Here is an 11,537-nt window from a genome sequence, read left to right as displayed (position 1 = left end):
GTCTGCATATGCAGACACAACTATGAGCACAGCTGCTTTTCACATCAGATTATCTGGATCATTCCAGTTCATACACAGAAACAGACTTACAGAACACTGAGAGAGAGAAGCTCATACTGTTTCTTCTCTCCAGACCTGACAAACGTATTCAGATTGAGTTTCTTGCATTTTTCTGTTGCTTTGGTGTTTTGTGGTGGACAGCCTCAGTCAGCTCATCATGGTCCTGTAAGCTCCATCAGGTAAAACATGATGTGTATGATATTATGAATAGATTTTTAACACAGATTTGGTTTTTGTCTGCAGACACAGCGCAAATCTGAACCTGCACCACAAGCTACTGACCAAAGAATCCTTCAGCCCAGCCAGCATCCTTTACCCACCCTCATCCCACTGCAGAGACAGAGACTCTGTTGGTCTGGACTACTGCCAGGACCAGCGGGACAGAGACCTGCCCCATCGAGACCCAACCAGCCACACCTCTGTCATCTTCCGAGGACACAATCGCATGGGCCTGGTCTTCCCTATGAGCAAAATGTCCACTGCACCAGACAGTGCTGAGGTGTCACCCTTAGGAGAAATGGAGGGATTAGGAGAAGGAGAAGGTGGTAGAGCTGGGGAGGATGGGGCAGTCCTTGACCTGAGCACCTCCTCCTCTGCCCCCCCTCGTGGCAGCAGCAGTGCACAATCTTCCTGGGACTCAGATGGAGCCGGCAGCGATGAAGGGGAAGGAATTGAAGAGGGTGAGGAGACGCTCCCCATGGAGGACAGTGATGAAAGCTGCGATGGGATTGGCATGGCACGGCCCGGGGGTGAGGAGTTGGCACTCGTGGGAGAGAAGACTCTTGGCTGCGTTGGGGGAGGACAAGTTGGGCTTCAGGGAAGTGGGGGTGGATCTCCGATAACCTGCCACGTCTGCCAAAAGGTCTACAGCAACAAGGGCACGTTCAGAGCCCATTACAAGACTGTCCATCTACGACTGCTTCACAAGTGTAAAGTCCCAGGCTGCGACACGTCCTTCTCCTCTGTGAGAAGCAGAAACAGGCACAGCCAGAACCCAAACCTCCACAGGAACCTGGCTCTCAGCTCAGGGGCCACAATGGACCAGGAGTAGGGATCTGACTGATTTCCTCCACTCTTACTGTCTTTTTGTTGTTGTTGTTGTTGTTGTTTTCTATTTGGGCACAGAAAAGGCTCACCAATTAGCACTTTTTAAAGTCTGGACTCTATTCGATCCTCATTGTCATATTTTGTGAAATAGAAAAAAATAAAGTACAATCAGGATTCAGTCCATTGACATCATGCATCTGTGTGTGTTTCCATATCAACACGGTGCATAAAGAACAACTGAAGCTGTCACTAAATTCATTTTCAGGCCTGAGCAGTGGAGCCATGCTGAGTCTCCATCCTTCGTTGTGAAGCTGATTTCTCTGTATTGGTTTGCCTTACAGCCCAGTTTAGACCTTAAAGAAAAATAAGTGCAGGAACTGATTTTCTCTGTGTGCCATCCAAGTGAGAGTTGCGTTATGAACCTGATTTATTATCTGGTGTTTTGTCGTCAGATGTCAAATCTTCCTGTGAAGCTGTGCATTGATCAGAAGCAGAGTGAAGAAACATCTGTTCATCATTTCATCATCTGGACAGTTCAAAAAGAGTCTGTGTTAAAAAGCTATTGTGTTGTGAGCTTGACCAATAAGTTATTGTGTGGTGTTGATCTGTCTGATCTGTCTTTACTGTTGTGGTTGTTGCATTCTGCTGATGTTTACCAAAGATTTCTTCAGTCCACAAGTGTGTACAGAAACCCTTTCACACTGTGAGGGGGGATGCAGTATTAAGAGGGCCCACCCAGTCTTCTCTCATCCACTTTGTGATTCACAGCAGTATTCAGACTTGGGCTCTGATGTAAATGAAATAAGATTCACAAAACAACAACAACAACAACTTTTGACTGATCAGGGTGAAAAAAAAAATTCTGCTGTGTTTTGGTAAAATCTGCTGATGGGACCAGACCTGATGAAGACCCTGCTCTTGTTGGACCATCAGCCGAAGAAAAGACTAGAGGTGTATAAATACTATGAATAAGTCAGACACTGAGAAATGATCATGAAAAAAAATAATAGTAGATAATGGCCCCACGTGTGATCACACCCTAAAAAAGACCTGGTAAACAAAATGTTTATTGAGCTGTATATTCTGTGAATAGAGTAATTTGTTATCTGAAAGAAACCAAAAAATATACTGTATAAAATAGTTCACCACTAACATTACATGTTTTTCTTTTTTTCCCAAAAATGAACAAACAAGAACATTGTGTTGTACATGTCTGATTATTTCACCATGGTTTACTGTTCTAGATTTGCTCTGTATTTGGAATATTTTTTACATCTGTATTTAAATGCAGTGGATCTAGACTGAAGATCCCACTTGTTTGTTGTTTGGATTTGTTAAAGAAAAAAAGGAGTGAAAACAACCCATGCTGATGGTGTTCATGTTTCCTTTGATTTAATGTTACAATATTCATTCCAATTAAATAAAAAGCCATATGTTTGCAAGTCTCTTTCTATTCAATCTTCTGTCCATTAAAACATAGACATAATCATTACATTTATCATTGTGAGTGAAATTTATTACACAGAGCTTGAGCTCCACACACACACACACACACACACACAGAAATAGTGTATATTTTCACTTGTAATGATAAATCTAATGATTGTGTTTATTTGTACATATGTTTAAATATGTGTGTAATTTTATATATAATATTTTTTTATATAATTTTATTTATATAAATTTATATATATATATATATATATACAAAATTATACACATGTGATGTGTGAGTGTGTTTAAGTATGTTGATGCAAACAAAGGATTTTGGTGCTGCCTTGCTCATGACGGCAGCAGTATCATCTGATCCAGGCAACTCCCTCGAGGCCTTGTAACATGGAGCGTGAGGCGGAGCAACACTGATGAGCCTCTAACACACACTGAAAGCTACGGTGCTGCTGGCAGGATAACACACAGGCTCAACTGCAAAACATTTCCTTTTTAACATGTCAGTTAAAACAAAGGCGAAAATACAACTGTCATTTTTCTTAAAGTATAAATTCACATATTTTCTGCAGGATCAAGCCACGAGCTAGTTTTGGTTTTAAATGTCAAAATATTTGCTCTGTAGTAGAGGTGAAGGAACAAACAACGTTTAAAACATCTGTCTCTGTTATTGCAGATGATCCACCAGATGAAATAATATTCCTATGAAAACTGGTGACACGGTAAGTAAATATACTTTGCTGCAATTTGAACTGATCCTTAAAATGAATGAAGATGTCTGATGAATTACAAGAGAAAACTCAGTCATGTCATTGTGTGAAAACACGTGGGCTTTTCCCACAGATTCACAAAGATACTTCATCAGCTTCAAGAAAAATCAGGATTTAAAACTGAAGAGAGCAAATGGCTCATTAAGCAGGACTTGTTGTCAGAAGTTATCAGGCCTTGCTGCTCACAGTGTTTCTTGGTCCTTCTCAGAAAACAGGTGTTAAAAAGTTTGATTTTCATTTTAAAACACAAAAAATAAAATTGAGATAAAGGAATTTTTCATGGTCAAAAAGTGATGAGTGAAATTTAAAAAATGCTTTGATTTTCATTTATTTCATATAACAAAAAATAAAACCAACAGAAAACAGAAACTAAAACAGGCAGTTTTTATATTATGAGACTGTCCACACGTAAACTACAAAGCCTACAATCTATGAGCGTTTACAGTTATTACACTGAGATTCTTGACACACTTCATCTGAACATTATATTCATTAATAATACACCCCCTTCCTGTATTTCACTACAGACTAGTGATCACTACAGGATAAAATGGTGTCACCCACAATGTCACATATATTGAACACTCATTTGATCTGAGGAGGGCAGTGATGACAATGTGTCCATGTTTTGACTTTATTTCTGGAGATGCATGAATCAGATGGTTTAATATAAATTTGGAGCATTTCGTGTCGACCATTAAAATTTAAAACCAACAGTATAATTACGAGCTAACTCTACAGCTGTAATCAGCAGTGGATCCACTGACACTCACACAGGTCACATCAGGTGATAAAACTGAGGCAGGAATCAAATGGAGTCATCAGCACTTTATTTTATCAACTTTGACTCGACTGAGTGAATCTGACAGTGATTCACTGCAGCTCATCTTTCTATGAGTGTTTGAAACACACTGACCAAGAACAGAAGACTTCGCCATCAGACATGTTCAGCTGCTTCTAAACCTTCATTAACTACAGACTTCAGATGACTTATTGTCGATAAATTTATCATTTGGAAATCTGTTTTTCTTACTTCGTACTGTCCACTTTGCTGCTGTTTCCCCACTGTGGCACTAATAAAGGTCAAATAAATACACTTCTTTGTTTTTAATACCTGTTTCTAAAAGGAGAGTGGAACACAGACCCGCATAGAGCGTAGAAGAAGTGAAGGTGAGAAACTTCCAGCAGGCAGGAGTTTATTTGTTGGAACTGAATTACTAGTGTTTTGATTTTGTGATCTTTTCTTCTGGCTCAATAAAATGGAAGAGACACTGTAGTCACATTCAGCAGAGAGTAAAATTTGCATTGCCTCAAAATGGCATCACACTACATGACCTGAAAAAAGCTCTCACGGTTATTGAAGAGTTGAATTAATCGCTGCGATGCTGCTATGCAAAGTTAAAGGGCATGGATGAAAATGGACCAGGGACAGTGGAAGTATTGTTGGACCCATATTGAAAAAGCGAGGAGGACAAATCTGTTACACAACATGCCAAAGTATTGCACTATTACAGAGTGCTGAAAGCCTTGCATAACTCAACAATTCAACCCACCCATCACATTTACTGTACATTAGCAAGCCTGCAGAGCTGTTCCTCATCACTTAGGAGCTGAAAAACCCAGTTCTGACAAGTGGCCCCCATCCTTTTTCTCTGGTACGTTGCAGAAATCTAGTACCACTCAGAGAGGGCACAATGGGTTATTTCAGTCCCTCCTGTGTGTTGTATGTAGGCGACAATATTCAGCAGAGAACCTGGCTCATCTGAAGAGGTGGTGCACTTGCTCAACTTCCTCCACAGAGCTGTATCTGTATCTGGAACGACTTGCATCTTTAGGGCTATTTTTAAGAAGCATGGATCCTTCCCTGCAACAGTTTGCTGAAATAAACCTGCAGTGTTTAGGAACAGATTGATTCTGACCACAGACCAAAGAAAACATGTTAAACTTTTAGAAGATACACAGGAACACTGAAGCCTGAATCTGTTCATCACTATCTTGTCTTGATCCTATTCGACCCTACCTCTGTCCTAAAGCTGAGTTCAGACTGAATGTGATGACACTGGGCTGACCTACAAACAGGTTTCTGAGATCCCTTCAAACAGGTTCAGTCAAAATTATTTGGAAGAGAAAACAAAAGTGAATTGTCCGTTGTGAACATCCATCCTGTTTACAGACATCTACGGCTTCAGCTGCTCTACCTGTGGAGGATCTGCAAACACGTGTTTTTCTTCTTTTCTTGTAAGGATTATTTTGACTGACAGAAATTAATCTAATTGAGTCTTTTTTTCTTTTTTTATCTTCAAATGACTGAAGACATTTGTCAGTGTGCAAAGATTTTTTCAAATTTGTAGAATTTATTGTCATTGTCTTAAAAGAAGTGAGAAAAAAATCCTTTTATCTGTCAGCTTTTTTCATTTGTTTTAAAAGATAGATAAATATTAGATTAAATGACTTAAAGTTTTATTCATTTATTTTTGTACACTTGGGGCAGTGAAACAAGCTGTAAATAAAAGAACATTCTGCCAAGAGCAGCAGGACGTTTCCTGGAGGCCTGAGCTCGTTTCAGTCTGTGAACAGTCAGCTTGACCAGCGATAATACAGAAGGAAGGAACGAGCTGACACACCTGTCAGACTCTCTAGACCACATCACTTACCTCACCTGTTTTGTAATGTCGACCTTACAGAACTGCTCATGTTTTTGTGTATCCACAATGCCAGTGCTGCTGCCACCATCTTTAAGCACGGAGCCTTCCTTGGGTAATAATCCATTCACTCACACATTCACACATCACACGCCTACACTGATGGAACAGCCATCAAGAGCAGTTTGGGGTTCAGTATCTTGCCTGAGGACACTTCGACATGTGGACTGGAGGAGCAGGGGATCAAACCACCAACCCGCCCCACCTCCTGAGCCACAGCCGCCTGAGTTGTGGTCTGGGAGTAAATTTCCTGTCTTGAATTATTTTTTCAATCCAAACAATTTCTTAATTACACATTCAGCAGACATGGAGCAGTGTTATCATGTCTCTATCCAGTGTTAACTCTCTACTCGTCTGTTTATTGGTCACCATCAAAAACATCTGGCTCTTCAGCTGCTGAATGCTCCTGAAAGTGGAGCATGTTCCTGACTTGATCTGCATTTGGAGTTGGGCAGGTCAGAGGTCAGAGCTGCAGCAGTAAAACCAAAACAATGAGCTGAAAGGGGCTAAAAGGCAGGAGCTGTTTGATAACTCTATAGTCAACACCTTTCACATTACATTACATTATTACAGTCAACTGATCTATTGCTAATATAAAAAATCTTCATTATTGATCATTCCCAGAGCTGCAGTGTCTCTGGGGTAAAAGTGAAAAGCTTCAAACTTCTTCAGTTCAGTTTGACAGTCTTCAGTGTGATGTAAACCAAACATGAGAACACATCACCTGATTGCTTTCCTGAAAGTTAGATTCTAAAGCAGCACCTGGAATGATATGTGGATATGCGCACATTACTGTGAGAACCCAAACAGTGAAACTGAGCCCTGCAAACAACACTGAGGCTGATCCTGCCACATGTTCCAGAGAGAGGGGTCTTTCTGGGGCATTGACACCGGATCCCACCTCTCACTCCTGGGATGGGGATGAAGCTGTCAGGGGGGGGGGGGCTTGGTGCTTGGGAAGCTGAAGAATATGAGGGGGTATTACCAGCTCAGCAGCCAGATGGACAGCAGATGACTTTTGTTCTTCGAAATACTCTGCAGGCCGAGGGAGGAAGAGAGGAGCTGGAGGTGGAGAGGAGAGAAAGTATGTCCCCCCAGTACATCCTGCCATGAAATCACTATATCTTGTGCATAGCTCTTACAACCACCTTTAGGATCATTAAGATTTCACATTAAGATGTGAAGTTTTATACAATAAAGAAAGACACTAAATTCAATTCAAAATTCAACATTCAATTCACAGATAAAATCTCAGCTGACTGATGATAACCAGTCTGATGGCCTGCAGCCTTCATTCAGCTGTGTACACAAATTAAAATCTAATAATCATCCAGCTTCACCACAGTGGGACCTGCTGCAAGTCTGCCCCCTGCTGCTGGGAACCAGACCTTCACTGGTTCTGATATCTGCTCCTCTGCAGTCATGTGCTGCCCCCTGCTGGTGCAGAAGACCAATCACATGTTCCTGATAAGGTTAGGTGAGGTGAGGATTGAAATGTTGAAATAAGATACTATGAAGGAAAAATACAAATAAAGGTTGAGCCATTAAAATAATAATTCAGTCGAAATAATGAACTGAGCGAGAGATCAGAATAAATTATATTCAGACATAAGTACAGACTGTCCTGGCATTTTTATACATTTGTTAAGTAGAGAAAATTCATTTTTAGTGCTTTACACAATGGGAGGGGATTTAGTGCAACAACATTTATTTATAGACTATAGTATTTAGTTATGATGATGTTATTACTAACTATAAATTCAACCTGCTTGTTCTTCATGATGACTCCTAAATGATTAAAAGAGAATGAATCTATATTCATGGATTTCGGCTTCAGACAAGGAGTTCCATCAGTTCTGGATTGTGTCAGAAACATAAAACAGCTGCTCTGTTGTTTCTGCATTTACGTGGGTTTGCTGTGGTGAAACTACAACAGTGTGTCACTTTAAATGTTTGCAGCAAGGAATTGTGTGACAGCATTTCTCCTCTTCTTTTGTAAAGGAAGGTGAGGGGTTTCTTATGCTAAAGGAGATAAGATAGGAAGCTCCTTTCCTTATTAAGAGAAGTGGACCAGCTCTTATCATGGCTGCTGCTCAGATATGTCAGGTCCCTTTACTCAGTTACAACCTTTCTCAGAAAAAAAAACTTTTCAACCACAGGCACAGTGTCTAGAAATTACGCAGCAAAGTGAGAAAACACAACCAAATACTGACGCGGTGCAAGTGGCACAGAACATAAATAAAATACATTTAGACCATGAGATCTCAAAGTTAAACTAGACCTGTTAAAACATACATGACACAGCCCTTGTGATGTTTAAAACTGTTGTGAGGAAACATCTGGCAATACCACCCTCTTCTTAAAGTCCTGGAAGTAAAGGGGCAGGTTGTGGATCAGTTAGGAGCCTTTACATTCTTGGCTGTAGAAACAAATAATATGGAGTCTGGTCATTTTCTGTTGTCTACAACAGAAGCCCAGCTGTTCCTCTTTTTGCTGAGGACTCAAGACGATTATCATTTTAGACATTTGAATCAGGAGAGACTAATATGAGAAGTTTGAAATCAAAAGGAAATTATTGTGAACAGAAGGAACAGGCTTTGTTCGAAGCACCTGGTCAAGACTCCACTCCTGTGCTAGATAGTTCTGTCCAACGGTAGTGCTACTCATGCTCTAGTTTCCAGTGTTCTTTAGTGTGTCGTTTGCCTGCAGGTTTTGTTGCTGCCAGTCTGCAGCCTTGCAGTGACACAGCTTTTGAGCTTTCCTTACCTGCGTTTTTTCTTGCGTTCAGATTTTGCCAGTGGGCCTCGTGGCTTTGCCAACCTCAAAGTCTCCAGAGTTCCTGTGTTCTTCTGTGTGTTCTGCCATCCCACTCTGCTGCCAGAACTCCACCTCAGAGCCTGCCTGCCCTCCTTATATACCACTTGCCGTTTCGCCACGCTATTTGCCATTAACAGACTAAAATTACTGTAAGTTTGGAAGATCAACTATCAACTTGATTTGGCTTCAAGTCAAATTAACCTCAGCAGAACTTCAGGAGTCGTTTTTACTCAAAATGAGGACTGTTTGTCCTCCAGCTGTTGCATTGAGGCTGCTTTACAACCGCCAGGACCTATCTCAGTGTACATGTGGGGAGATGAAAAATGTTCTAAGACAATGTTGACAAAATATGAACATCTTCTCAAGTTTAATCACAACATGGAAAATGAATATGTTGGAGACGGATAGAATATATTGTATGAGAGCATACATTAACATATAAGGTACTCAGAGGGCTTTTTAACTGCAGACATTTTGAGTCTCTAGCTCTGGCAGTTGCAGGCACGGAGGAATAAAAAGCATTTTTTGTCTCTTGAGATATACACTGTTGCCCATAAAGTTGGAATAATTTTGTTTTCAGACACAATCCTCCTCTGTTTATTCCATTTAAATGCATTAGTAATCAGTGATTACATTATGTGTCCCAATTACCCAGGTGAAATGAATTCATGCATAACATTTGTTTGGCACTAAAAAAATATTTAAAAAAATATTTAATTCCAACTTCATGAGCAACAGTGTATGTTCTAGTTTTCTTCAGATTTGTATGAGGATACATGACATTTTGCTCTGTCCATGCAGTGCTTATTAAATGTGTGTGTAACATATAGTCAAATCATCACATTTAAAAATTTTGTTTTTAAGTTTCTAAGATGTTTGTTCAAGAATCTGTGTTCATGTGAATCATCACATTTTTTATACACCCAATTCAATTCTGTGGGGGAAATGATTTATTTGAAATAGATTGAGAATGCATTTTAATAGTTGAATAAATGTTTCAGTTTAATATTTTCTCATAATTTGTTTTTTTTGTGCCCACCCTGTTATGCATGGGTCTACCCTGTCATATTGACATTTTTAAAATAATTCAATCATCCTGTGAAATATCTGTAGCCTATAATCTAGTGTGTTCAGTAGCTAAGTGGGGGGCAATTATATGCAAATTAAAAACTGCATCAGTCTTCTCCAAAATAAAACATTAAAAACAGATGGTTTACATACAATATTTTATTTGTTTATATCTTGAAAGAAAACAAATAATGCTGTTTAACAAATCATAGCTTTCAGAAACAATTTTCATCTTAATATTGTAATGTAGACATGTTTAACAGTGATGTATATGTCCACGACAGGTGGACAAATTGAATGGTTTATTCGCCAAATTTTGGCTAGCTCAGCTAATGTATATTTATTAAGTGTCTTAACTTATGAGAAGACATAAAGAAAATGGGACATTAAGTCAAAAATGTGTGAGTATTGTGAAGGTTGAAAGTACCACCCCTTGTGAATTTAACTAAACAGAGTCTCTTACTTCACTGACAAGTAGACTGCACTTATTTCTGTGAAAAGTCATTTTTATCGGCTACAGAGCTAGCTTAATCCTGTCTTTTTCCAACAGTTGTTTGTCAAGATATTTCCGACGCTTTTGAAGTCATCATTCCTCTCCACCGCGGTTTCCTCCGCACGAGCAGCTGTCAGCCAATGGGCTTTTAGAAGTGGCGACATCTCTGCGATTCAGGAAACCCTCTGCTCCTCCGCCACTCGATAAATGAAGCAAGACTACGTACATCACGTTTCCGGTCAGTAGTTTCAAAATAAAACCGAAACGGGCCAGTGTTCGACAAACTTTCAACAAGTTACGTATCCTTGCGAAAATTACACAATGATATTTAAATGCTATATGTAGTATGTAGGCTACTCTGCAATTATTGGAAAAGCCCAAGAGTGTAGTTTTTTAACAGACTTATTTGTGTTAGTGTATGGAGTATGTTCAGCCAATTGGACCTTCTATTGAGGAAGTAATTACTGTATCTCTAGTTCACATTACAAAAAAGGGCTTTTGTATAGAAATCACATATATCTAACCATATAGAGAATAGAGAATAGTGGAAAACAGTAAAAGTGGATTGGTCACAAAACCAGTCGCAATGACACACAGTAAAACAATAGTCATATCCTTGTTAGAAAAGCAATAACATTAAGGAAGAAAGGCCAATTTTCAGTGTTTGAGATGACACTTTTATTTTGAAGATGATAAAAGTATTTCTGGTATTGTCAAGCTTTGCGGCGATAACTTGACTCAGGTCTTGCTGCAATCTTGAGCGGTGGTGACCGATAAGTGCAGTGTTGTATACTCGGTTTGAGATTTCTCTAACGTAGATATCACCAGTTTATTCAGTATTTTGAGGAACATTTCATGCAGAAGTGAAGCGTCACACGTTACAGGATGTCTGTGGCCGGACTAAAGAAGCAGTTCCACAAAGCCAGTCAGGTATGGAGACGCCTGTTATTGCTCGTTCATAACAACAATTGATTGGATGTGGACCACGTAGCTAACGGTAAACGAAATTAGGTTTCAGGTGATTAGAAAATGTTAAAAGTAACCAACTTTAAATTCTTACTTTTAACTGTGTGACATTGTATCGCCGATTCAGATGCAGTTTAAATGCATTTTAAGCTCTCTGTGTATCGTTAC

At 39.6% G+C, this 11,537-nt stretch overlaps 2 protein-coding genes across 4 annotated transcripts in view; both read left to right on the top strand.

Annotated features, from left to right (window-relative positions):
- Nucleotides 1-1,223, top strand: part of bnc1 (basonuclin 1) — a 52,824-nt gene extending 51,601 nt beyond the window's left edge. Inside the window, exon 6 of the mRNA XM_022742326.1 lies at nucleotides 304-1,223. Within this exon, the coding sequence (XP_022598047.1) occupies nucleotides 304-1,111 (808 nt within the window). The 3' untranslated portion in view covers nucleotides 1,112-1,223. The remainder of the gene's footprint in view (nucleotides 1-303) is intronic.
- A 9,941-nt stretch (nucleotides 1,224-11,164) lies between these two features.
- The window catches only part of LOC111219902 (endophilin-A3-like), a 75,203-nt gene continuing 74,830 nt past the window's right edge, over nucleotides 11,165-11,537 (top strand). For all 3 annotated transcript variants that reach the window (XM_022742759.1, XM_022742751.1, XM_022742767.1), the window contains exon 1: nucleotides 11,165-11,333. In XM_022742759.1, the coding sequence (XP_022598480.1) occupies nucleotides 11,289-11,333 (45 nt within the window). In that variant the 5' untranslated portion in view covers nucleotides 11,165-11,288. The remainder of the gene's footprint in view (nucleotides 11,334-11,537) is intronic.

This window comes from Seriola dumerili, unplaced genomic scaffold (assembly GCF_002260705.1).
Source record: "Seriola dumerili isolate Sdu_G_001 unplaced genomic scaffold, Sdu_1.0 BDQW01000003.1, whole genome shotgun sequence".
In the NCBI taxonomy this organism is placed as follows: Eukaryota; Metazoa; Chordata; class Actinopteri; order Carangiformes; family Carangidae; genus Seriola; species Seriola dumerili.
Note: the sequence above shows the minus strand (reverse complement) of the source record. Positions and strands in the feature narration are given on the sequence as shown.